Below are 26,839 nucleotides of genomic sequence, written 5' to 3'. Positions count from 1 at the left end.
AAATAATAAGTCTTCTGACAGAAAATTTATAAGGTGGGTTTAAAACAAACCATCCTGATGAATACTTGAAAGGTCAGGAGCAGGATGCATTTGCAAGTTTTGTCTAATCAATTTTGAATAGTATGTGCCACAGTCCAGATAAATATGTATATTAAAAACATTGCTTCAATCCTGCATGCATTAAAGTTAATGGGGTTTTAGTTGCACCAGGATTGCGGCCAATGTACACATTGCTAAAAAAGCAAGCTGTCACTTATGTTTATTAACAGAGTGCTTAATTTGCAATGAGAGCTGCTTCAGTGACAGCTTCCAAAAAGCCTCTAAAAACACATGGTTTAAATCTGCACATCTATTCCAGATTTATGGAGATGAATTCTTGTTTAAGGTGAGATTTCTAAACCGTTTGTAGATCAGGAGCATAATAGGTAATGGCCTCTGTTTATTACAAGGTGTCCTGAACTGTGGTCTGCGCACTTTCCATAGATTGCATACCTATTTCCATGGGGTGTGCTTTCAAGGTAACATTTTCTTACCTGTGCCACATTTGTGTAGTTTCTGCCTCTCCTATTCCGCAGTTTCAGCAGTGCTTTGTCATGATGTCCAATAAGTCTTTTAAAAAATCCACCTACATTAATATTTAAGATAATTGGAGTGGTTTTTGAGTTTGAACTTGTAATCATCCATATTTATCATCCATGGTGCCAGTGTTATTTTTCTCTTGCATTCCCTGGACAGTGTGTCAAGCTGTTTCCACCACTCAAGAAAGCAATCATAGTGAAAGAGAAAGTTCTCACGAAAGCGAGACTGATTCTGGTGCTCAGCCTCATCCTGCTATTTCTTCTGGCTATTCAAAACAGTTTCAGAAATCATTGCCACCAAGGTTTCAGAGACAACAGGTAAAAGGATAGCACTTTGAAATTAATATATATAGTTATTAAATTGTGGGAGATGAAGTTATGGGTTGGTTTGGTGTTTTCCCCTTGCTTTTATTATGTATTTATTTATTTTGCATTTCTGCACTGTGAACTGCTGTGAGATCTTCAAATGAAGGATGGTATATAAAATTTATAAATTAATAGTATAAATTTGCATTCTCAGGGTGAATAATCATAAAACTTGTTTTGGGGGGGGAGGGAATTGTGATTTGTGGTTAAGGGGAGACACCAGACAAGTAACTAAACTTTACTGTAAGATCTGGGTAACATGCAGTAGTTGGCAGGTAATAACTTCCCGTATTCATAACCTTTGTAACCTTTGCTGTTATTCAATGATCTGTCAGCCCTAGCCTGCCATCTATCATATTTAAGATTTGCAAATGTTACCATGCTGGAACTAAGCATTCAAATTACTGTGCCAGATGACTCATTTGTCTGTCCACTATGTTCCTCAGTGCTAAGATAGGCTTGTCTTCCCCATCCAAGTTTTTCCAATAATGGTCCTCCTTGTTTCCTTCTTTTTGTCCTCAGTGACCTAGTACAGTCATAACACTTCCAAATGCTAATTCCTCCTGTCCTTATTATTAACCATGGCTGAGGTTTATGTCTATTGTCTTGGCCATATCTAGCAAACATTAACCTCATAATCAGAGCTTGAAGCTTAAGAGCATTATGTGTGTACCAATGAATTATTGGGTTCAATTGGAACTGGAGCATAGCCAAAAAAGCTCTGAAATCAGGTGTTTAAAACATTTTTAGGGGAAAAACTTGTTTAAAAGCATTTTGCTATAGCTTATCAAAAATTTCATATTTTCTCTTGCTTTATAGGAGCAGATGAAACAGCAACAGTGGCAGCAGCAGCAGCAGCAGCAGCAAGGGGTCCTACCACAGTCTACACCTTCTCAGCCTTCTGCTGGCCCTGTTCCCCCCCCACCACATAGACTGCTCTATCAGCCCATGCAGCCACACCCCCCACATTTGGCTTCTATGGGCTTTGATCCACGGTGGCTCATGATGCAATCTTACGTGGATCCACGAATGATGTCAGGAAGGCCTGCTATGGATATGCCACCCATGCATCCAGGTACAAATCTCACCTATACTAAAGGTGTTTAGTTGGCTCTCAATTTGTTGCTCGACACAATTCCGAGTGCTTCTTTAGAGTTCTAAAGTCCTAAATGGTTTGGGACAAAGGTCCCTAATGGTTTGCCTACTCGAATGTGAATCGGTATGGCAGTTGAGATCCTCCTTTGGTTGGCTCATTTTAGACTGATGGCTACTGAAGAAGTTGCTTCTGTATTTGCATCCTGCTAGTGGAACTCCTTCTTAAAAGAGATGCATCTTACACCTTTGTTGTATCCTAGCAAAACCTGTTCTGTTTGTGTGGAATTATGGTGCTCTAATTTTGGCGATTTAATTTATTGTCATATGTGGTGGGTTTCACTACATTTGGGTGCCTAGTTTATTTCATAGATGTTTACTGACTGCTAAATTAGAGAGTTGCTGTATTGTTGTTGTTTTCAAAAGGGATGGTTTATGTCTGTTTGCTGTTATCCCAGTGGTCCAAACATATTTTCTTCTATGACTACATGATGGCTGATCTCTAGGGATACCTCCTACCTCCCTAAAGTCTTTTCTCCTGCCTTTATAGTGAACAAGTTCTAAGTCTGCACTGTTCTGCTGATTTTTATCTGATTTGTGCAAGGTTCCTCTTTTGTAGGCAAGGGAGAGAAAGGAGACAGCAGTAGTGAACACTGTTCTTTCCAGGCTGAGCTTATTCCTGGCCCACAGTTCTTAGGACTATGAGCAAGCCTCACAGCTGCATTTCATTCCCCTTCCCCTTTGCAAATACCATATTTTTCGCTCTATAGGGCGCACCTGACCATAGGGCGCACCTAGTTTTCAGAGGGGGAAATCAAGGGAAAAAATATGACACCCCCCTCCCCAGCTCTGGGAACAGACCTTCTCTCAGACCTTCTCCCTGCTATTGCGGGAGGTGGGGGAATTCCCCCATCTCCCGCAAAAGCCCACAGGAGGGAGAAGGGACAGACTCGGCCAGTCAGTCCCTTTTCCCTCCTTGGGGAAAACCCCCAAGAGCGACGCGCTCTTTAAAGGCTGTGCGGCTCCGGGCTTTTCGACCCACCACCAGCCTCAAAACCAGGTTGGGGAGCCGCGCGAAGGCGTTGCGTGCCTTCCCGCAGCCCCCCGAGCCTGTGGGGCTGGCGGTGGGGGGAAGCGCTGCTTTCCCCCACCACCAGCCTCAAATACCAGACTCTCCTGGCTTCAGCGAAAGCAACGCGAAGCCTCCGGAGCGCAGGCCAGGGAGCCGGCATTCGCTCCATGGGACGCACACACCTTTCCCCTTAATTTTTGGAGGGGGGAAAGTGCGTCCTATAGAGCGAAAAATACGGTAATTCAACAGAGGCGGGAGGGGTGGATAAGTGCATTTAGGCTTGCCTTTACAACCTTTGTTCAGGCTCATTGAGCTCTTCGATGCAGGGTGTGGGTCCCAGTCCCTGCTACCTTTTTTCATCTGATCTTTTCCCCCTCTTGGGATTTCTGCATGTTTATTTCTCCTCCGTCAGCTGAACCCATTCTTTGAGGGGCATATAGGATTAAGTGTGGGCAAAGTCCCGTTATGCATTCCTTTGAAATGTTTTTTCGGTGATGCACAGTGGAATCCTACTACCTGACCTGTTCTTGGCATGATTAAGAATCAGTGGTACCTTGGTAATCGAACGCCTTAGTTGTTGGGGAAAATTTGGCTCCCAAACGTTGCAAACCCAGAAGGGAGTGTTCTGGTTTGTAAATGTTTTTTTGGAAGTCGAACATCTGATGCGGCTTCTGATTGAGCGCGGGAAGCTCCTGCAGCCACACCTTGGTTTTTGAACTGTTCTGGAAGTCGAATGGACTCCTGGAACAGATTAAATTCAAGAAACAAGGTACCACTGTAATTCCAGAGGCTTCTTCCTGTTCCCAACCCCTCTCTGTGGGCTTAAGGCACTTTATTGGGGTTCTATGCAGCTTAGGAAAGCTCTCTAGAAATTGCATTGTCCTTGGGCACAGTCTATCAAGAAAATTACTATGTAAGTTTTATTTATTATGGCATAGTTGTTGCTCATTTCAGAGGAGTCTGGCTAAGATATCTCTTTGACAGACAGCAGAAAGCTGCAGGTGCTTTTTTTGTTTTCTTTTAAGCTCTGTTACAAATAGGAAATTGCTGAATACCAGCATCAGTAATTAGTAACATTACTAAACATTACATTAAATGCTGCCAGTTGTACTCTTGTTACCTTTGGGCCTTTTCTTTCCACAGAACATATTCAAAAGTCAGGATTTGCCATGGTGAAGAGGGGAGGGATCTTAAGATGCTTTCAAAATGTGCTGCTATATTTTTTAATGGGCAAGCAGGAATGTACTAGCCTTTGTAGAGTTTTGTGCTAGGCACAGATTCTAAGTACTGTGATGTTGTATGCTAGTGAGTCTGTCACAGTACTTCATGAAGAAAACTTTACAAGCCTTAGAAAAGTCACTCCACAACAAAATTTCTTTGTGAGAGGAATTTTTTTATTAACAGCTTCTAAATTTAAAAATTCCATTTGTAAGATCATCTTGATGTGTAGGGTTCTGAGACTGTGATGAGTGCCAGAGTGCACGGAAACGCCATTTACCTTCCCATAGCAGCGGTATGCTTTCAAACTGCTAGGTTGGCAGAAGCTGGGACAGAGCAAAGGGAGCTCACCTCGTCACATAGATTTGAACCGCTGACCTTTCAGTTACTTTTTTGAGCTGCATGGTTTAACTTCTTAATTTCAATATCTCCATTATAGGAATAATACCTCCTAAGCCACTTCTAAGAAGGGACCAGATGGAGGGGGCAGGAACTGCTGCGGACTCTTTTGATCATGTTACTCGATCAGCAAGGGAGCATGCTATTCCTCTGTCAGAACCACGCATGGTGTGGGGGTCAGAACCATATCCTCTTGCAGAGCCTCAGCAGACTAGCAATCCCCCCAAAATCCTAGAAGACACTGAAGATCCAAGGTAAGCTTTGGGATTCTCTTACTGTATTCTGTTTATCTTTTTCTGCATTATCCTACTGCATCTTGTGCATTTCACATACCATAAAACAGGCCTAGGGAATATCTAGCTCATGGGCCAAGTTAGATCCATCTAGGGTTCTAATTTGGCCCACAAGATTGTTTCCCCAAACCACTTCCTGTTGCCTAATACCAGACATATGTGATGCCAGTTGATATATAGGTAAGGATGCAGCTGCAAAGGAACAATTATGAGCTTAAAATGGGCTCCCACTTGTTCTTTTACAAGGATAGCTCACTGTTAAGGAATCTCCCTGGGATGTGTTGCACTAGGGAGTTCTTGATGGGTTCACCTGAGGGGTCTGAAGCTGAAAGCAAGACCTTTGAATATGTGCTTTCAGCTGTTTGGTGTTCACAGTGCAAAGGGACTCACTTTCAGTGGGGCCTTTTGAAGTTGTTACCTTCAGACAAAGCTTGTGATAGTCCAAGTGTGTTGAGCATAAAATCCAATAACCAATTGCAAGGGGCAATGCTGTTGTTTGCAAATAACAAATCCCTTGCTTCAAGTTGTAAGACTATATTAGGGACACATTTGGGGGCACAAAAGATATTTCTCAAATGGGTAGTTTGTGTTCTCTAGGGATTCAAGGTTGGACTCTGACCATAATCTTGGTAACTGCTCTGGCTTTGTACACTTTCAAATATGAAGGGATACAGCGAGCTGAGTTTTTTGCATGGTAGACCTTCAGTAATACAGCTAGAACGTTCAGTGTACCTCATATATTTTATTGAATCTGAAGTGACCGGCAGAATGATTCTTCCTAATTGGCTGCTTCGGGGGTTTGTTAGTGCAGTTTGGGGGTGGGGGTGGGCACAGACACTGACATGGCCAGTTGTCAGGGCAGGGGTGATGTGGGTTGTAATCCAGCAACATCTGGAGGCCAAAGGCCAGCCACCCGTTTTATCCTCGTCCCCCACCACAAGTTCATTGGCTAAAATGCTCTCCAGAAATGATTTTCTGTCTCTTGTGAACATTGTATGGGCTAATCCTACAGCAGTTGTCCTGCATTCTTTTTATCATGTTTAATATATAGAGACTTTGATAGGAATACAACTTAAATTGTGGCTTCCTTCTTTTAGGCCTGAGGCACTTCTGGATCAAGAACACATAGCTGTTCAAGAGGTTTACGCAGCAGAACAGATTCATTTGGACTCTCAGACAAAGGTGGACTTCTTCAAAGAACCCAGTGAAATGAGTGTACAGAAGACTTCAGCCAGGTCTTTAGAAGATGCTCAGCCTCACCAAACTGACACACCTGCTCCTGTGTTGAGTTTTGAAGTAAATGCAGAAAATGTCTCCCAAATCTCCAAGGAAGAAGAAATGCTTGTAGAAGAGAGCAATACTTCCCTGAAGAGCATTTCTCATGGGTCAAGCCATTCTCTGAAATCTGAAGACCAAGCAAATGATACACAATCAAATGTTTCCAAAGTCAGCAGCAGACACATTGAGCCAAAAGAACCAATTCTTGAAAGAATAGATAGTAAACTGAAAAAAGAAGTGTTTGTAACTAATAGGCTGTCTGAAGGACCAAAGCCTGAAAAACCCTTTAAGCCTAAATCTGAAACTAGGTGGGGTCCAAGACCAGGTTATGGGAGAAGAGAGGAAGGTAGTGATAGGCCAGTGAGAAGGTCTGGTCCTATTAAAAAGCCTATCCTTCGAGATATGAAAGAAGAGCGTGAACAAAGAGAAGAGCGTGAACAAAAGAAGGAAAGAGAAGGAGAAAAACTGACAAATGAGAGAGCTAGCAAGATTGAGAAAAAGGAACAGTCTCAGGTTCCACCTCCCAGGCTAGAACCAGAGAAGACCACCACTGGTGGTAAAAAGGCATTGCAAAGCCCACCACAAGCTTCAGACTGCGCAGATGCTCCTGTGCAGTCCACAGTTACACCTGCTGTGCAGCAGCCTCTCATTGTCCAGCAGCCTGCAATCGTACCACCAGTGTCTCTGCAGCCACCTGCAGTACAGACATCTCCACCCATAGCTCCACAACTGCCTAGTCCACAAATTACTGTTGAGCTTCCATCCCTTACTATCCAGCAGCTACCAGTTCAGCAGCCTGTCAGCACAACAAAGGAAGAAAAGCAGCCAGAGAAAGTAATCAACAAAGAACGAACTGTAGAGAGACCTCGTATGGAAACTAGACCTGTGAAAAGAGAACCTGGTTTGCCTCCCAGAACATACTGGAAAGAAGCTAGGGATAGGGACTGGTTTCCAGACCAAGGATACAGAGGCAGAGGACGTGGAGAATATTATTCTAGAGGACGAAGCTACAGAGGTTCTTATGGAGGCAGGGGTCGAGGTGGGAGAGGCCACAATAGAGACTATCCACATTACAGAGACACTAAGCCTCGTGTGGAGCACGTGCCTTCTGGTCCTCTTAGGCAGAGAGAAGAGAGTGAAACCCGTAGTGAGAGCTCTGATTTTGAAGTAGTTCCAAAACGGCGGAGACAGAGAGGCTCAGAAACTGACTCTGACAGTGAAGTGCATGAAAGTGCAAGTGACACCCTTCTTTCAGACAAGGACAGCTTGAGCAAAGGCAGACACCCAAAGAGAGAAGAAAAGACAGATGTCAAAAAGCCTGCAAAAGCCATATTGTCTTATAAACCTGAACATAATATCCGAGGGGACAATAGGGTTTTAGACAAAACTTACGGGAGGGAAGATGAGAATAAACCCAAGCCAGGATTTCTTCCTAAAGGAGAACCTTCTAGACGTGGCAGGGGGGGCATGTTCAGACGTGGGGGTAGAGATCCAGTTGGCCGTCCACCTCGGCCGTCCACTCTTAGAAAACCAGGATACAGAGAGAATCAGTGGAACCCGAGGCAGATGGAACCCCCCAAACTTGAAGATGGGGATCCCCCACAAAGGCATGACCATTATGGTTCTATATCACTGGATAAAAGGCCTCCTGCGAAGTTTGAGAGAAAATTTGATCCTACTCGGGAAAGGCCTCGTAGGCAAAGACCTGCACGACCTCCCAGGCAAGATAAGCCACCACGCTTTAGGCGTCTAAAAGAGAGAGAGGCAGCATCAAAAATAAGTGAAGCCACAACCAGCTCATCATCAAGTGCTGCAATGAGTAGCGCAGTTAATGAACAGCCAAGCACTACTTTGGAGGTGTCAGGAAGTAAGACACCAGACTTGTCCAATCAGAACTCCTCAGACCAAGCAAATGAAGAGTGGGAAACTGCTTCAGAAAGTAGTGATTTCAATGAGAGGCGTGAGAGGGATGAAAAAAAAATAGCAGATGTTACAGCACAGGTAGCTGTTAAGACTGGGGAAAGCACGCTAGCCCCAAAAAGGGAAATAGCCAAGAGAAGTTTTTCCAGTCAGCGGCCTGGGATTGATCGGCAAAATCGCCGTGGAAATTGTGGACCACCCAAATCTGGACGGAACTTCTCAGGGCCAAGAAATGAAAGGAGAAGTGGCCCTCCATCAAGAACTGGGAAAAGGGGGTAAGTGTGTTTGCCACTGGAAGATTGATGCAGAAATTTCATTCAGTTACTGAGTTCACTTCACCAAATTGGTTTAAAGAGCTATGACCTTTCAATGGGTTTGAGTTAACTAGCTTTGATAAGTGGTATCTAATGATTGCAAAATAAATGGAAAATTGAGGTGATAATTATGGATAGAGACAGAAAGCTGTGAAGAACAAACCACCACCCACAATGATGCTTGCCCCAAATTATTCTTGTCTCCGGCACCTGTAACCCCAACTGCTTTTTACCTTTTTAAAGTTTATTTCCTCATATACAAGTTGTGGAATTGAGTCACTTACTCTTTTGTGTTAAAGTCTGGTGAGGAAGTATAATTTTCTGCACCAGTTCCAGGAGTTTTCCCAAACACCTTACTAAAACAGAATCTCTTTGGCTAACCAAATTGAACCTTGATCAGTCCTTGTAGCTCAGTGTAGGCAGAGGAAAAACAAATTTGTGGGTCATATCCAATTAAATTATACTCGAATTAGACCCACTGAAATTAATAGTTCTAAACCATTCATAGTCAAATTATTCAGAGTAGGACTAGCACTGCCTACAACCCAGAAACAGCAACTCCTCCAGTAGGTGTTTCAAGCATCTACAAATTTGCCTTTAGTAGTTGTTGGGAGAAGTGTTTCATCAGATACTTTTTCCTATACTGTATCTGAATCAAAACATCTAGAGATGCCTTTCTTGCCATTAAAATAGGCTATACTCAAAACAAATGTATAAGTCTGTAGGGACAAAGATACCTGTCTTATGCAGAGTCAGACCGTTGGTCCATCTAACCTAAACAGACAGGCAGCTGCTCCAAGGCTTTTAGGCAGGCCTCTTTCACAGCTGTATCTACCAGGACATGGCAGGGCATGCAAGTCATGTATTCTACCACCAGGTTTGTGCCCCCCCCCCGGTAAAATCCCCACTTTTGGTATTTCCAGGGAAATAATCAATAGCACTCCTGTAGTTAAGTTCTACCTCTAAATTATTGTTGAACAATTTCACCCACTTAAGTTTTGAACTAGACCAAATGCAGCTCCCATTAGTTTTTCTTCCTACAACTTGGTTATAGGCTCTTTGCCATCTTTCTATTTCCTTTGTCATTTCTCAGTATCTTTTCTGAATTCATTGTGAGGCACAGAATGGAGCGTGTTAGCTTCAACTAAAGTCTTATGAAAGTTCTATGTAGCTCTATCTCTCTCTTCTCCACCTTTTGCTATACAGTGCTATCTCATTTTGTGTTTATGATACAGACCATTTGAAGAGCAAGCTGCAGTTGTGATTAGTGCTGAAACAGTTGGGAGCAGTTTACATCCAGAAGAAAGTGGGAACAGTGCTGCTGCGCTGAAAGGTTCCAAGGATCCCAACATCAAGAAGCGAGAAGAGCCCAAAGCTGGTCCAAAGAAACTGAAAGAGAAAGTGGATGCAATTTCTCAGTTTGACCTTAACAACTATGCAAGTATGTACTGGAAGCTCCTCTTCAGAATCTTAAATGTATTACAGGTGCACACAGACACATGCACATTTATGTGGGGGTTATGTTCCGAGGCACTTCACACATCAGTAAAATTGTGTATATTTGAAACACCATTGGAAAAAGCCTGCAAACCCCCCATTCCACCACACCCTACTCTGCCTCTTGTGTGACTTTTTGGATCACTTCCAGGTTTGGCGTATACACACATACTGAACGTGCATAAATGGGTCTGCAGTATAATAGTATTTTATTTTGGGTTTTTTCTGCCATTTGAACCAACCCCACAGATGATGGCTTCATTTATTTGAATAGGGGTTAATTATAACTAAATTTCGGCCCTTCATTACAGGTGTTGTGATTATTGATGACCACCCTGAAGTGACAGTAGTTGAAGATTCTCAGTCCAATTTGAACAATGATGGTTTTACTGAAGTGGTATCAAAAAAGCAACAAAAACGCCTGCAAGATGAAGAACGCAGGAAGAAGGAAGAGCAAACGGTGCAGGTTTAGTATCATATGTATCATCTCTCTGTCCCAGGCATCTTTTAATATGTGCATATGCAGTGCATTCCTGCCCTCCATTGTGAGCTCACACTTGCATGAATAACTCAGTAGCAAGATTTCTCTAAAAGCATTGTTCACTTGAGCTGGTTACTTTCTGAAATAGTCTTACTCCATGGTGTCAGCCTGTCAGGCTACCCACAAGCTCCAGTTCTCACAGAAGGATGCTGAGTTGCTCAGTTTTGTATGATGCAGTTATTTTTTAAAAAATGTAGTGAATTTCTTATTTATTTGACAGGAACCCTAATTTATTTATTTATTTATTTATTTGCTGGCTTGCTGGCCCTTTGGTGGAGACTGAAACAGAATAAATAAATAAACTTTCTTCAAAAATGTCAAAACCTGTGGTGGAATTTGTAAACCTAACCCTTCATGGCAACACATTTCAGTCTTTATTCTTACTTACCCATATTCATTGGTCTTATTTGGGAAGTCGCTTAAATTCCAGTTAGCTCTAACAGTGCTTCCTGATTCTAGCTCTGAGCAACACGGGCTGCTTGCAGTTCATGGCAGATTTCTCAATACAGCTCTAAGATCAAATCCTTTGCTTGAGCAGCTGAGTGTTCTCTGGACTGAGGGCTTCTCCACACTTCCTCTTATCCTGCTGCTTTCCCATGTAGAAAACCTCAAACAGTCCTTTGGCACTAAATTGGAGCAAACGACAATTTGGGCTTTCTCCGATTTAGCCCTAAAAACTGGCTTTTCCCTGGGAAAGGAACAGGGCAAAAAGATATTTCTAAATATATTTGGCAAGGGAAAAACCGAACATAAAATATAAAATATTGATAGATGCAAAAGAGAGAGGAGGTTGTTCCCTGCCGGATATGAGACTATACTGTGAAGCATCTTACCTTTGTTGGTTGAAGGATGGGATGACATTAGAGAATTCATGTATTCTAGACTTAGAAGGTCATGATAGTGTTTTTGGTTGGCACACTTATTTATGATATGAAAAGTGAAAGTACATAAATGATTTACAAATTATATAATTAGGAAAAATGTGTGTAGAGTATGGGATAAATGCAAAAATCTATTCGAGCTTAAAACACCACTTTGGCTCTCACCGTTGGAAGCTATAGCTGTAAAGAAAAAATATGATAGAAGAGTGGACAACTTATAGAAATTTATTAAAATGAGGGAGGAGAGTATCAATTAAAAGAATTTAAGAAATTATCAGGAAAATTAACAGCATGGATACAATATCATCATTTGAATGATGTTTTCAAGAAAGATAGGATACGAGGGTTTAGGGAACAAATATTACAACTGGAGAGTGACCTGATGGAATGTAATGTAAAAGTGCTGTCTAAAATGTATAAGATATTATTGGAAGGGGAGACAAAGGATGAGTAAGTAAAATCCTTAATGATAAATTGGGCAATAGATATTGGTCACAATATAGATATGGAGCAAGGAAACAATTGTGGAATATGGATATAAAATTTACAGCATGTTATGTCTAAGAGAAAATTGTATGAAAATGATATATTGATGGTACCTAACATCGAGTAAAATGGCAAAAATGTATAAATCTCAATCAAATAAGTGCTGAAAATGTAAAGCGAAAGAAGGTTATTTTTATCATATGTGGTGGTTTTGTAGTAAGGTTAAAGCTTACTGGGAAATGATATATAATGAATTGAAAAAAATGTTTTAAATCGGGGGTCGGCAACCTAAGGCCCAGGGGCGGGAAGCGGCCCATGGAGGCCGTTTAACTGGCCCATGAGCTGCCCCCAAACCGAACCAAGCTGCGCCGCCCGTTCAGCGAGTCCCCAATGCATTGCGCTAAACCGGCACAGCACAGCATGGGGACTCTCTTCCGTGGCTCCGGAATTCGCTTCTGCGCATGCCCAGACACTGGAAATCACGTCTGCGCATGTCTGCAGCGCTGGAAATCGCTTCTGTGCAGGCGCAATTTTTGGCATCTAGGCATGCACAGAAGGGATTTCTGGTGTCGCACTGCGCCGGTAAGCCTTTGCCGACCCGTTTTAAATAATGTTTGTAAAAAACCCAGAAGCTTTCTTTTTGGGAATTATAGGGACAGAACTACCCAAACTATATTGAAATTTATTCATGTATGTGACTACAGCGGCAAGAATGTTACTTGCCCAAAAATGGAAAGAAGTCCCAGCAAAAGGAGAATGGATACAAAAACTTACCGGAAAAACATGAAAATGGAAATAGTTTGTTGAATATTTACAAACAAACTGTAAACAGATAAGAACATTGGCAGAATTATTGTAATAACCTGCAGTTTTATAAGAGTATATATTTAAGGTAGATGAATAAATGAACAAATTAAGTTAATTTAGATATGCAGAAAATATAAAAAATAAATTTAAAGAACCACAGAAAGAGGAAGAAGGAAGTCAAGTTTCGATATGTTAAAATGGCTGTAAAATTTTTGAAACTATATATATATATATATATATATATATATATATATATATATATATATATAAAAGAAAAGGAACAGGACAATGGGATAACCACTCAGACCTGTGCTTTCTAAGCAAGGGACAAGTGGAAGTGTGGATGAACCCTGACTGAGCACCAGAGTGCCTCAGGAGTTCACAATCAGGATATTATGAGAATTGAGCCCATTGCTATATTGGCACTGAAAATAAGGAATCAGTTTTGCAACTAGTAGTAGCTAATTGATGTAATGTCATCCATGAGTTCATCCAATCTTTAATTTAGAGTGCCTTAATGCTAGTGGATATCATATCAGTGGCAATAAGTTCCATAGGTTAAATTGTATATTGTTTGCAAAAAGTACTTCACCTTGAATGTGCTTCTTGTCAATTTTAGTGGATGGTCATTTTATATTGAGTGTAAATCAGTGTTCCTGCTTACTTTCTCCATATGTCTTGTGATTTAATAAACCTTTCATAAAACCTTCATTTTCCCTATTGTAGCTTAAAAAAGCCCAACTGATGTATATGGGAAAACAAAATATCTAATAGTTCTTTGGAGCAGAGTTTCCATTTCAGTTGTTCTGGGCAGGTAAACTGCAGGCTCTCTTAACAATCTTACATATTTTTAGGTCTGGACCAAAAAGAGTTCAAATGAAAAAGGAAGGTGTCCAAATTCCAAACTACCACCCAGGTTTGCCAAAAAGCAACAGCAGGCGACAGCAGCAGCCGCAGCTGCCACTCAACAGGCTCAGGCTCAGGCTCAACCGCAACTCCCCCTGCAGTGTGTGTCTCAGATTCCAAGTCCACAGACTTCAGTTCAGCTGCAACCACAGGCAACCTGTGCAGCAAACAGCAGCACCGAGTATACAGCAACAAGCAAAACTCTTCAGAACACACCATCTCATAATGCTGTAGGAACCGAATTATGGGATAATAAAGTGCCACCTACAACAGTCCTCAATGACATCTCAAAAAAATGTAAGCAAGACATTTTTTCCCTCCTGGTAAGACATGCAAGAAAAAAATGTGTGCTTGAAATCTTGAGTAACAGACAACCTTTCCTGGGCACCTCAGTTACTCTTGGATTGATGCTTTGGAACCTCCACGTAGATAAGCTGTCCTGTGAAGTGATTTATAATGATGGAGAGCTCCAAGGCTTGTCCACATATACCCATTCTCAGTCCTCCTTTCTCTGACCTCACTGTTCTTATGTATGGGTAGGCCTAACCAATGTTTGCGAAAACATTTACTGCCTACCATTTGCCTTTTATGTGGACACTTTTTAAAAGGGAATTGTTGAGAATTATTTACTGCTTTGACATATCTTTGTTCATTTGCATTGCAGGGGGTTGGACTAGATTACCCTCAGAGTCCTTTGCAACTCTACAATTCTATGAGCTTTTTTTTTACCTAGGCTAATGCCAGTAGCTATTTTTAGGCATTTCAGCTTTAACCAAAAATGAAAAACTTATTTGATCTCCCCACACATGCCATCCACCTGAACTTTTGATTTATTTTCATTGGCCTCTACTACTTGGGAGGAGGATGTAGATAATATAGAAATCAATCTAGAACAATAGAATTGCTGAACTCCTAGCATACACTTTAATAATGTGTTCTTTGGGAGCAGATAACTGGGATACTTTGTCCTAAATGTTCTCTTACCATTTCATGCAACGTGTTAAAATATTTTGAATTCTTAGCAAGCAGCATGCTGCCTTGCACTAATTTTATGTAAGGGGGTGGAATCATAGTTTGCAATTAGCACTTATACTATCAAATTTTGTTCTAATTCCACCTTGTTCTCTGGACTTTTAGTGGGACCCATTAGCCCTCCCCAGCCTCCTTCAGTCAGTGCATGGAACAAGCCTTTGACATCATTTGGATCAGCTCCATCTCCAGAGGTATTGAACAGACATGTTCTCATCTATTGTTAGCTGTGTTCTAATTTGTCAGTGGCTAGAAGTGAAAAGGAGCAAAACGCATTATCCATTTTGTCAAATGGGTAACTAGTTTTCACAGGTAAAACAGCCATCACTCGTTGGTAGGTAGCTAGCTTACAGGTGTTACATCTTCAAACCAATATCTGATAGCTTAAATAAAACCTGATTGATATGAAATATAATTTTTAATGGTTATAATATAAACTTGCTGATAACATTAGAGCTATGGTGAATTACTTAATTGAATGTTGCAGTGTGGAACAAAAGTGTGCCTGTGTTAAACTAAACTTTCTGGGATCCTTACTAGGGAACAACAGCTGGGCAAGAAAGTGGAATTGATTTGGGAATAGAAACTATTCAGTTTGGTGCTCCAGCATCTAGTGGGAGTGACAGTGAAGCTGGCCCAGTTTCAGAGAAGACCTCAGAGAAGCTTCTGGAACCAAAGGAGCAAAGGCAGAAGCAGCCCCGGGCAGGACCTATAAAAGCACAGAAGGCAAGTGGAACTCTCCAACTTTCATGAACTACAGAAGCATTTTAGAAGCTGCATTTTTGTGCCCATGTGTTCCAGCAAGAGGAAATCTAATCAAACTTCTATGCTTATGTATCCTGGTTAACATATTTGTGATTATTATTTTTTTTTTGGGGGGGGGGAATTGAATATTTATGTGGGGTGCTAACAAAATCAACTGCCACATGTCAAAAACTGCTGTGATTGCTTGTTGATATAACTGAAACAAATTAACTCACTCCGAAGTCTATACATTTATCTAGGAAAATCAAAAATACAACTTAAGACACTGGAGCATCAAGAATACCTAAATAAGTAAATAATAGAAGAAGAAAAATAGACAATAATAAAAAATTTATAAGGCACCAGAAATTGCTGCATTTCCAGGATAATAAAAATTGAAACATACTTTCTTACATTGTTTATTGGAATAATGAATTGTAATCCAGTACTTCACTCCTGGAAAAAATGAATTATAACAATTCCCAAAACTAGCAAAAAACGTAGGATATGTGGATTCCTGTAGATCCCAGTGCAAATCTGACCTAACAGAGGTACAGATTCATAGCTCCACCTACCACGTGGCAGTGGCGGTGGCAAAGAGAACATATCATCACTGAATGCCCAGCAGAGCTTTATAGAATAGTAAATTGACTTATCCAGACCGGTATTGTTTCATTAACCATTCAATAGCTTACTGTGAGAGATTTGTGAATACCTTTATGGGCAGAATCACTCGGATCTATGTCAGACTTTATGCCAGAGCACCATCATGTTACAGCCTGTGGGATAAGTTTCTTTTGTTGTAGTCTGAGGACATGGACAGGGCACAGTAGTGAGGTTGACTATGTGCCCTCTTGATCTCTGCCTGTGACTGGTAAAATCTAGTAGCAGGGATTGACTAGACTGGGGGAGTGGTCAAAGCCTTCCTACAAAGGGAATTGTGTGAAGCATCTTGAAAGAGGCAGTGGTGCATCCCTTTTTAAACCTTCCTGGATCCAGAAGTTTAAGAAACTACCACCCAGTCTCTTAATATTCCGTTCATGGCAAGGTGACTTAAAAGAGTCACCTTGCCATGCTGACCAGCCAGCTGCAGTTTGACTAGAGGAAGCAGTTATAGAGATCTAATTGTGTCTGGTTTCAGGCCCAGTTGTAGTTGTAACTAAAGTTTATACTTTAGTTTTAACTGTATTTTCTCATGTTTGTGTTTGCCGCCCATTGCTGCCTTGGGAGGAAGCAGTGCTATTTTTCTAGAAAAAGAGGTGCCGGAGCTCACCATGAACACTTCCCTTCTTCTCTTTTAATGGTGGTGGTGCCCACCTGAGATGTGCTAGAACTGTGTTCTGGCAAGTTCTGGCTGAAAAAAAAAGCCGAGGGAGGAAGGGTGGAATATAGGTTATATAATAAGAAACATAATAAACGAAGAGGCAGTAATCTTTTAATACATTGCATAGCTTTCAGATTTGAGTCCAGTAGAAAACAAAGAGTACAAGCCTGGTCCCATTGGGAAAGAACGGTCATTAAAGAACAAGAAAGTAAAAGAGGCTCAGCAAGGGGACCCTGAGGGGCAAGAGAAGTCAAGCCCTACTGCAGTCAGAAGTCCAGACCCTGTTACTTCTAAAGAAGGCAAAGCAGCTGCTGAACTTGGTACTGAAATAGGAACAATGATATCCGTGACTGCTTCAGAGTTTGGAGCAACCCAAAAGGTAAGAATCAAATGGAATGTCCACTTAAGTTAACTAATCAGTGCTGAATGGGTGGAATTTAGATATACCTGAGTGGAATATTTATAAATACGATAAATATTCATATATAGTGAATATTCATAAATATGGAGAAGCTGGCTTCAGTAGAACTCTTTCTGTGGCCTTCATCCTAGAAGTTTGCAGTACCCATTTTTTAAAAATGGCTATGAGTAAGTGAAGGCATCCAAGCATTAAGTTCTTGCTCAGATATTGCGTCATGCAGGTTTTATGGAGATTTGCTTTAGTAGAAAAGTAACAACAGCTACAAGTCCCTGAAATAAGCTGAAAGCTTAAAGCTTTGTTTCCTCATACTTCTCCTAGTTCCAGAATGAAGTCATAGGGTGGAAACATCAGCATAAGACAAAGAACAGGGTTGTGTTCTCAGCATTGCTTTCGCTCAGTTTCCTTTGTTTTTTATTTGAAGACTTTTCAAGAACTGTCCAAAATGTATGGTTTCATAGGCTCATGGATTCTGGTACACACAAAAATGAAGCCAAACCATGGCTAAGCATGAATGATTGAACATGTGGGTACTTGGAGAGAAAAATGTGGATGCTTTGCTCCTCCCATAGTCATGTTGCTGCCACGCTCCCCAAAGCTAAGCCATTGTTTCACCTAGCATTGCATCCAAACGTAATGACAGGGCCAAAGTTTCCCCATCTCTGCTCCATGTGGGAGAAGTCCTCTTACTTTCTTCTCAGTTGATGCATCTTCTTTCAGGCAATGTCTTGCTTTACAATAATCAAGTATTTGAGCATCAGTTAGTCATGTAGTTAACGTTTCCTAAACCTATTCAACTGATCAAGGAAAACAGCCTGGAACTTCAAAGCATGTTCCATGTCATGTTGTTTTAAATATTTTAGTATTTTCCTAAATAGACTTAAGAAGAAGAAGAAGAAGAAAAATTGGCTTTTAACAGTCACCTCTATCCACCCTTGGAAAGTCAATACACATTTGTATGTTTAAACTAAAGTATTAAAGGAGGCCATTTTAGATCCTATGGCTTCAGACAATTATTGTCCACTTTCACATTGGCTATTTTGGGTCATGGTGTTGGAGTGGGATGTGGTATATCAACTCCAGGTAGCTAAGGAAGATGCTGATTATTTGGATCCATCCCAGTTACTATTATTTGTTTGTTTATTAAATTTGTATACCACCATTCATGTGAAGATCCCATTTCAGCTTCAGCCTGGATTTGGGACAGAAACAACCTTGATTGGCCTAGTGAATAGCTTATGCCAAACAGTGTTCTGGATCTGTCAAATTTTATGGTCTGTTTTAGTGCTCAGCGATTTTTCAATATATTGGCCAAAATCTCTTTTGAAATCGCACCGCAATCACAATTTTGACCTGGCAATACACAGCAATATATTGCTGCTCATACGAGGGAGAACAGGACAGCCGATTTCAAGGGACCGCCAATATCACATGATGATCTCACCCTACCTGCGTGATCTCCATGGCTGCTCCTTCCCTCATCCCCACGCCTGATCTCCAATTTCAGACATTGTGATATATCAGAATATCGTGATGTTTAGCTGCTGATATATCACGATGTTAAAAACCAGGTATCACTCAGCCCTAGTCTGTTTTTTAGTATCCCTAAAATCCATTGCTTATTAGGGACTACCCCACATTTTTTTCAGAACATTGCTTTGCAGAGGTAACTACCATAGAGTTATCAAAATTTTCAAAAGTAGGGGGTTCATGACTTGGCTTTTGAAAAATAGGGGGCACTCAGTAATTCGTAATTAAACATTTCCAGTTCCTCCTCGAGGAGCATTTTCAGAAGGTGGTTGAGGAGGACTTCCAGTTCTCCCCATGGTGCCTTGTGGGGTGCCTCAAGGGTCTGTCTTGTCCCCCATGCTTTTTACCATTTGCATAAAACTGCTGGGGGACATCAGCTGGATGTTTTGGCAGCAATGTCTTGCAGATGACACTCAAATCTACCCCTCCTTTTTGTCCTCTGATTTCAGGGGGGCTGTAGACTTCCTAAACTGGTATCTAGATGCTTTCTTTGGACTGAAGGGGGTAAACAAGCTGAAATTAAATTCAGATAAGATTGAAATCTGTAGGTAGGGAGATCACATGCTCCTTACAACTGATCTTAGATGGAGTTGCCCTCCCACTAAAGAACCAAGTACACACTTTCCGAGTTCTTGTGTACTATACACTAACAGGCAGAGCACAGGTGATGGTGGCCGGGAGCTCATTTTATCAGCTTCAGCTGGTGTACCTATTAGAGAGGTCAAATGTGGCCACAGTTATTAATGCTCTAGTCACATCCAGGCTGGACTCCTTGTGGGGTTGCCTTTAAAGACAGTTTTAACATTTCAACTGGTTTAGCATGCAACTGTCAGTGTCTTGATGGGAGCTAGGTAGTCAGACCATGTGAAGCTTTGAAACTGCACTTGGTTGCTAGTGTCTTTCTGAGCCTAATTTAAAGTGCTGGTGGTGACATTTAAAAGAACCATTGGGCCTCCAGCTGTTGCTGGTCCACAATTTGCATCATTGCTGGCCATTTGCCATCCATGGAGGGGCTGATGGGAGTTATAGTTCAGCAACAGCTGGAGGGCCAGTGGTTGGATTTGAGGTTTTTGGTGTGTTTTTTAAAGGCCTGCCCCCATACCAGTCTGCCGATACTTCCAGTGTTGGCAATGGAGGCCATCTTACCTGCCAACCTTCAAGAACAATTAAATTGGCAGGCATTTTCTGTAGTACCTTCATGGTTCTGGATTTCAGTACCAGTAGGGCTTTGTCCAGCCAAATCTCCTTAGGAAGGCATTAAGAGCTTGCCTGGTTTTGATGGCCTTCACTTGAATGTTGTTTTAATCAGTTTGCTGTGCTGTCTTGCTGCTGATGCTTTAGGTTATAGCCATGTTAGGGGGGCTGGATATGCGCTTTTTACTGCTGGTTTCATTCATGTTTGCTATTCTGAAAGTATTGCATTGTTCTATTATTGTGGAAATTACCTTGAGAGAGTTTGCTGTTTAAGGTGGCCTATAACTTATCTTAGGACGCAGGTGGCGCTGTGGGTTAAAGCCTCAGCGCCTAGGACTTGCCGATCGAAAGGTCGGCGGTTCGAATCCCTGCGGCGGGGTGCGCTCCCGCTGCTCGGTCCCAGCGCCTGCCAACCTAGCAGTTCGAAAGCACCTCCGGGTGCAAGTAGATAAATAGGGACCGCTTACCAGCGGGAAGGTAAACGGCGTTTCCGTGTGTGGCTCTGGCTCGCCAGAGCAGCGATGTCACGCTGGCCATGTGACCCGGAAGTGTCTCCGGACAGCGCTGGCCCCTGGCCTCTTAAGTGAGATGGGCGCACAACCCCAGAGTCTGTCAAGACTGGCCCGTACAGGCAGGGGTACCTTTACCTTTACCTTTATAACTTATCTTAAGTAAAAATAAGTGTATTCATGTACCTTTTTTGTGGATCATGAAGTTATGTAAAGTTATTTATGATGCTTTATTGTGATATGACAGTTTAGTTAATGAAGTTGTGAATGGAGAACTTATTTTAGCTTTTTCATCTCTTTAAAGCTCTCTTTTTTACAGGGTATTGTTATTGTATAGGTCAGCTTCTTCAACTTCTTTTCTTTACAGGAGTCTGTAACAGACTATACAGCACCTTCTTCTCACTCCAGTACAGTGGCTACAAGCAGTGCAAAGATGGAAGAGGCTTTAGTGACAAATGTAAGCTTATTGGTTACTTTAAGCATAGCTTTAAACATAACTTTTGTTTTTCATGGCATTTAAAACTAAAACTCTGCTATACAGATCTTCTGTAATGTTTATTGTGCAGTAACAATGCAAAAATAATGTTAGAGACCTTGTAGATAAAGGCTAGTGGAACATGGGTGTTTCATCTTAATGGAATTTTGAGAAGCTTTCAAGAATTGTAGAAAAAATAGTGGTTTGAGCAATCAGTGCTAGCTAGGCTATAGGGTTACAGTGGTACCCTGGGTTACATACGCTTCAGGTTGCAGACTCCACCAACCCAGAAATAGTACCTCGGGTTAAGAACTTTGCTTCAGGATGAGAACAGAAATCATCCTCCGGTGGCGTGGCAGCAGTGGGAGGCCCCATTAGCTAAAGTGGTGCTTCAGGTTAAGAACAGTTTCAGGTTAAGAACGGACTTCCGGAATGAATTAAGTACTTAAACCGAGGTACCACTGTATTAGCATATTGTGTGTGCAGTACCATGTGGTAAGGAAATGCATATTGTTATGGCAATTGAGATTTTCACAGAATAGTTAATTCTAGGTTCATTAAGGCTCTCACTACACATTCAGAAGGATTACTTGGTGTCGTCTCTCTTGGGCTTGTCTGATTTCAGAATATACAATACAGGTGAAGTTTGCATAAAATCACCCTCCACACTAAAAATAAACACACACCTCCCTTCCTGTAGAAAGCTGTGTGTTGAGAAGAAATCTAGCCTAAGCTCTTTTTTCCAAAGTGCTACCTTCCCAGCTGTAGGTGGGAGAGCATTCAGCCATGACATCTCCAATAGGCCAGGAGGGATTTACTTACATAATCCTTTCCAGTGCATCATCTACATGCAGGTTCCGTTCTCCAAACACAATGCATTCCCAGGAAACAGTTTGTGATCTGAGCATTCGCATAATGAGCTGATGATTTCCATTATTTCCTATGGAAACATTTCTAATCCATGATTTATCCATTCTTCCTCCATGCTTTCTGCTTGAAACTGTTGCAGCCAGTCAGCAAAAGCCAAACAAAGGAAAAATTATTTCTTTGATCTCTCCTGCTCCCTGATTTGTCTGATCTCCCTCCCTCCATCACTTAATGGTTTCTGCCTGAAACTGCTGCAGCCAATCAGCAAAAGCCAAACAAAGGAAAAATTATTTCTTTGATCTCTCCTGCTCCCTGATTTGTCTGATCTCCCTCCATGCTTTGTGCCTGAAATGGCTGCTGCTGTCCAGCAAAACACAACCAAGTAAGGAAATGGGCAAACTTTGACTGTTTGGGTATCTGAATTAGCCATCCATGTACCAAGGTTTGGGCATAATTCTTTGTGTTCAGATAACTGAGATTTTGTATAATGAGCATTCCAATAGCAGCACCTGCACATACTTCAGTTTTACTAGAATTTATTTCTATATCAAAATTGCCAATCTGCTATATAACATAAAGTGAACATGTTGAAAAATATGACTCATCACACATGCAGGAAGAATTTTGCTAAGATAACTACATCTATATTGCGCAATCCTGAAGATCATATTTGCAATCGTAATATAGTAATAGGGTTTACTCAAGTAATTACTTTGTTGTCTTTCACACACACCCTTCCCACCGTAGCCTTGACATTGGCTTTTTGTGTTATGCTAGTAGGCATTACAAGCATGTAAGTGACCAAACAGACTTTTTGTGCAAGAATATCACTTGCAGAGTAAATTCATATGCCATGGAGCCAGTTGGAGCATCCATTTATGATCACACACTTCTTCCTCTTCTCTACTCCCCCACCCCCATGATTAGTCTGCTCCTTCACCTTCTCTTTCACTGTTTGAGATTACTGTAACAGCTGACAGCTAAATTGGATAATTCAGATTAGCAGTAACCATAGTTTGTCTGCAAAGTGGAGATTGGAGCCATGCCTTAAAGTGGGTCTAAGTCCCTGGTTTGGATTGATGGCCTGCCCAATTAAAACATTGTGGGAAATTATTTTTCTCTCAAACTCTGAAAAGGATGGAGAAGGCATGCACAACTTGGAGGGGTGAAAGCATGAGCCCATGAAGTTGCTTCTCACTGCCAAATCATGGCTCTGTGAGATATCTCTCTTTAGCTACAAGAGAGAAGGCAAGTTTCTGTTCATCTTATAAGGGCTTGAAAAAGCAGAAGCAACACACACACACAAAATTGAGAAGTGTGTGGGTGATGACCTCTAAATAACGTGGCATACAATGTGAACTGTAACCATTCTGTTTGTGTGTGAGTCTCGTGTTTCTCGGCAAAGTGGAACAGGTCCTCTGCAAATGGTTCTTCTGACTAGTATCTCATTTCCTACTGCAATATGTGGACACCTAAATATTCTGTGAATAACTCTGGAAACCAGTTGTGGATGCCAAATAAGAGCGAAGCAACCTAGAACTTTAAGAGCAGAATAATGGCAGTGGTTATTGAATTTAAATGCTTTTATCCAATGTACCTTTATTTTTATTTGGTAAGTCTGCAAAGGCTTTGGTTTTGCGTTCTTTGATTGATGGTACACCTTGGCAAATGCTATCTGGCAACAGAAAGTGTCCCCTTATGGAATCCTGGTGCTTATTATTTTGTTACTTTGCGACTCCATCTCTGGCGTAACCATGTTGCTTGTGTTTGAAGGAGAGCAGGATTTGAACGACTCTCCAAGAGAGTTTCCAGTTAGTGAATTGTTTCCTATTAAGTATACTTTATGGCGGTGTTTGTGGCTTTCTTTGTCATCCCTTTTGTTCATAAAGTTTTGAAATGTTTGAGGTTGATTATTATGTCCATGATGGAGTACTGTGTAATTCTTGGGTGCTGATGACTTTTGTGTACAGTATTTTTGGAGCTCGATTTACTCCTAGATGTGTGGTTTGAAAATTTCATCTACCTTCATTCTTTAAACTAGCTTAATTCCATTCTGTGGCAGTATCTTGTAAGAATGATTGTAATAGCACTGATAATGGCCAAGAGTAAGAAGAGCATCAATGTCTTTGTTTTGTCTATATTTGAGTCTTCAGGAAAATCTATTGATTGCACTTAGTTAAGTTCAAGTAAAATTGTACTATTCCTGCAGTAGTTTAGTTTTTGTGCACCTGTGACACTATGAAAGGAGGATATTTCTCAACGTTTGAGGACCATCATTCTACTTCTTTAATGAGTCCTGTGAGAATCAGTGTAGGGGAATTACAATAACCTGAATTTAATTTTTGGAATTAAATCCAAAAGGAAATGGTCAACAAGCCATGACTGAACCGGAAAGTCTTTTCCCCCCTCCTGTTAGATCTTTTTTTTGTCCTTTTTATGTTAAAGCTTCCCTGCTAAATGCTTGCACCTGAAAGACAATTTAGTTCAGCGGCATTGCTTGAGCTCTTGCTTTTGTTGGGGCTTTTGTTATAGACCTAGCTAGAATGTGATGTGTGTTGCCTGCCTTTCAGGTGCCCCTGCCCCACACCCTTCCCCTCCCTAGGAGGGAGGCTCTACAACAGAGCTCCAGCCTAACTCCAGTTTCTCCCGCTACCGTGGACCTCACCCTCAAGGTATGTACCACATCCCTCTAAGGGTCATTTTCTTGCATGCAGGGGAAAGACTTCATCAAGATCTTGCTGGCAAACTTCAGTGGAGAGACCAAAAAGTCAGTTTTTGCTTTTTAGACCACTAGAACAATAGTTTCTAAGGGGGTTCATTACATTTCTTTGACCCCACTTTGTAACTAACAGCAATTGGCTGACTCTTGCCACCCAAATCCTAGGACACACATCAGAATATCAGATAGGACTTGTTAGGATGATTGTGATTTCCGCCTCCTATAGAGAGTATATGGGAAATGAGCTACGTATAGATAGGTGGTTCCAGATGCCTTTCTGTGAAATAGCTTGTATTGTTTTGAGAAATTCTTGTTGAGGTTAGCAATATGCAATGTATATTGGCTGGCTGATGCAGCACACTTTGTGCAGGAGACTGGCAGTGTTAGAATTTGCTGATAGCTTAATATTTTCTATTAAGTGGTAACTGGTGTGACCTTTTTAGTGATGGTGTGAGGTAGGTGTGTTCATAGGTGACAGTGTTCATTTGGACTATATTGTGCATCTCATGCTGCAAAGTGAGTCTCAGTAGCATTATTTACAGATTGATTCCAATTCTTCTCAGTTCTGCAAAGTGGTAGAACATGTGATTGCATAACTCAGTTAAATAGAGCTTTTGTGAGAGAGGTTCCAAATAGGAACATGCCTCCTATGATTACAGATTTTAGAGGGTGGGGTTCTTGTCTTCTTGACATACATCATATGTATATACTAGTAACTCTCTTAATCAGCTGAGATTAGACTGAATTTTTGAAGACCTGGCCCACATTTCAAAATACTTATGAAAATTGTCCAACAGACATAGCACTGGGCTGAAAGCAGCTTGTAAAGTAAATGTGCACAACTTCAGCAGAGCTTACAGTTGTTGCTTAGATTGACATGGCTGTGCTGCCTTTTTCCTCTCTGATCTGTTTCATGTTGACGTATCATTTAAACTTCACTATTGTGCCTCTGTGGGTGTATTCGGCTGAAAGCATTTCTGTGATAAAGTAATGTACCTTTTTGTTCTGTTTAGTCTGAGGAACTATTTGGGTATTTGGTATAAAGTTTGCATGTAATTTGTTGTTGTGAATGTGGACAGGCAGGACGATAGGAAGGTAGATAAAGGCACATGCCATGTTCTTATACAGCAGTTGTATTATGAATAGTATCTAATGTCTTGTTACGGATTCTTATCATGCTATTGTCTTCGTTAAAATAGGTTTTACATTTGAACCTTTCGTGTTCTGCGATGAGGATTTGATATTTCTGTGCAGTATCTTGAATATTTTACACCTAGGGATATAATTTTATATTAAACTTAATAGGGGGGAGGTTTTAATGCCATTATATACGCTTAATAACCAATACATAGTTTTGTCTGGGTTAATTTCCAGTAAGATGCTAATTTGCAGCATGCATTGTAGCTGAAAACAGTTGCATTAGAAAATAGGGTTGATTTTAAACGGATACATATAATACATAATCTCATGATCAAAAGTAGTTATCCATAAAAATTGTCTAGCATAGACAACTACAAGTCCTGTGGCATCTGAAGACTGACTTATTGTTACTTTTCTGAAAGCCATAGCAGGGATAAGCAACATTTTCCCCTGAGGACCACACACTAGTGGGCAAAAATGTTTCCTACAGTTTGTGGGGGGCAAAACCAGCATGTCTCTCATGACATACAATAATGTTGGCTGGATTGTTGCAATTGCCAGGTTGCAGGGTGTGGTTACACATACAATGGGTTGTCTTCAGTATTCTCCTAATTGTCCTATGCAGGTTTGAAGAGCATGCTGTATTTTGAAATTGCACTCTCTGTCTGCATTTCCTACTGGTGTTAGAAGGATTGTTGGGGCAATGGCAAGGGTTATCAGGCCAGGCCAGGCTCTAGCTTAAAGGCAGGCAAGAGGCCACAGCTGTGGGTGACCTGCCATTTTCTGCACCAAACTCAACCATCCTCTCTCACTAAAAGGAAGAGCAGTGGTGGCCGTCATTCAGTACTCACTGTGTGGCACAAGAGCGCAAAGCAGACGATTAAACACCAGGAAGGAAGGAAGTAAATGCCAGGGTTTTTTAGGCTGAACTTTTAAGCTGAAATTGATAGTCAGCAGGGTAATTTTGGCAGCTGCTAGAAGCAACCAATTGATCACATGGGAGAAGGGTGAGGGCAACATACAGGGCATGGGCTGCCTTTAAGTGCCATAGCATCTTGGAAGTGATTCAAAGAAGGCAACAGTAATGAAGATCTAAGCTATATTTCTTCCATAATTTAAGAACCACAGTATACAGTTGCAATCAAAATTATTCAACCCCCGTTGCACATCAGGTTTATTATCAAAATTTACAGACTTTCAGCTGTTTGCAATAAGCAAATCAAACAAAAGCAATTGAAATAG

General features: G+C 41.3%; 1 protein-coding gene across 13 annotated transcripts in view; it reads left to right on the top strand.

The window, feature by feature from the left end:
* The window catches only part of PRRC2C (proline rich coiled-coil 2C), a 77,778-nt gene that overhangs the window by 27,193 nt on the left and 23,746 nt on the right, over window positions 1–26,839 (top strand). For 10 of the 13 annotated variants that reach the window (XM_079980986.1, XM_079980988.1, XM_079980987.1 and 7 more), the window contains exons 13-24: window positions 736–896; window positions 1,764–2,019; window positions 4,766–4,979; window positions 6,116–8,491; window positions 9,766–9,971; window positions 10,339–10,493; window positions 13,597–13,945; window positions 14,786–14,871; window positions 15,218–15,403; window positions 16,873–17,124; window positions 20,764–20,853; window positions 24,309–24,410. In XM_079980986.1, the coding sequence (XP_079837112.1) occupies window positions 736–896; window positions 1,764–2,019; window positions 4,766–4,979; window positions 6,116–8,491; window positions 9,766–9,971; window positions 10,339–10,493; window positions 13,597–13,945; window positions 14,786–14,871; window positions 15,218–15,403; window positions 16,873–17,124; window positions 20,764–20,853; window positions 24,309–24,410 (4,433 nt within the window). The remainder of the gene's footprint in view (window positions 1–735; window positions 897–1,763; window positions 2,020–4,765; window positions 4,980–6,115; window positions 8,492–9,765; window positions 9,972–10,338; window positions 10,494–13,596; window positions 13,946–14,785; window positions 14,872–15,217; window positions 15,404–16,872; window positions 17,125–20,763; window positions 20,854–24,308; window positions 24,411–26,839) is intronic. The other 3 variants (XM_079980984.1, XM_079980992.1, XM_079980991.1) reach the window with 2 other exon arrangements.

This window comes from Podarcis cretensis (genome assembly GCF_951804945.1).
Source record: "Podarcis cretensis genome assembly, chromosome: 6".
Taxonomy (NCBI): Eukaryota; Metazoa; Chordata; class Lepidosauria; order Squamata; family Lacertidae; genus Podarcis; species Podarcis cretensis.
This window is presented reverse-complemented; position numbering and strand designations above follow the sequence as displayed.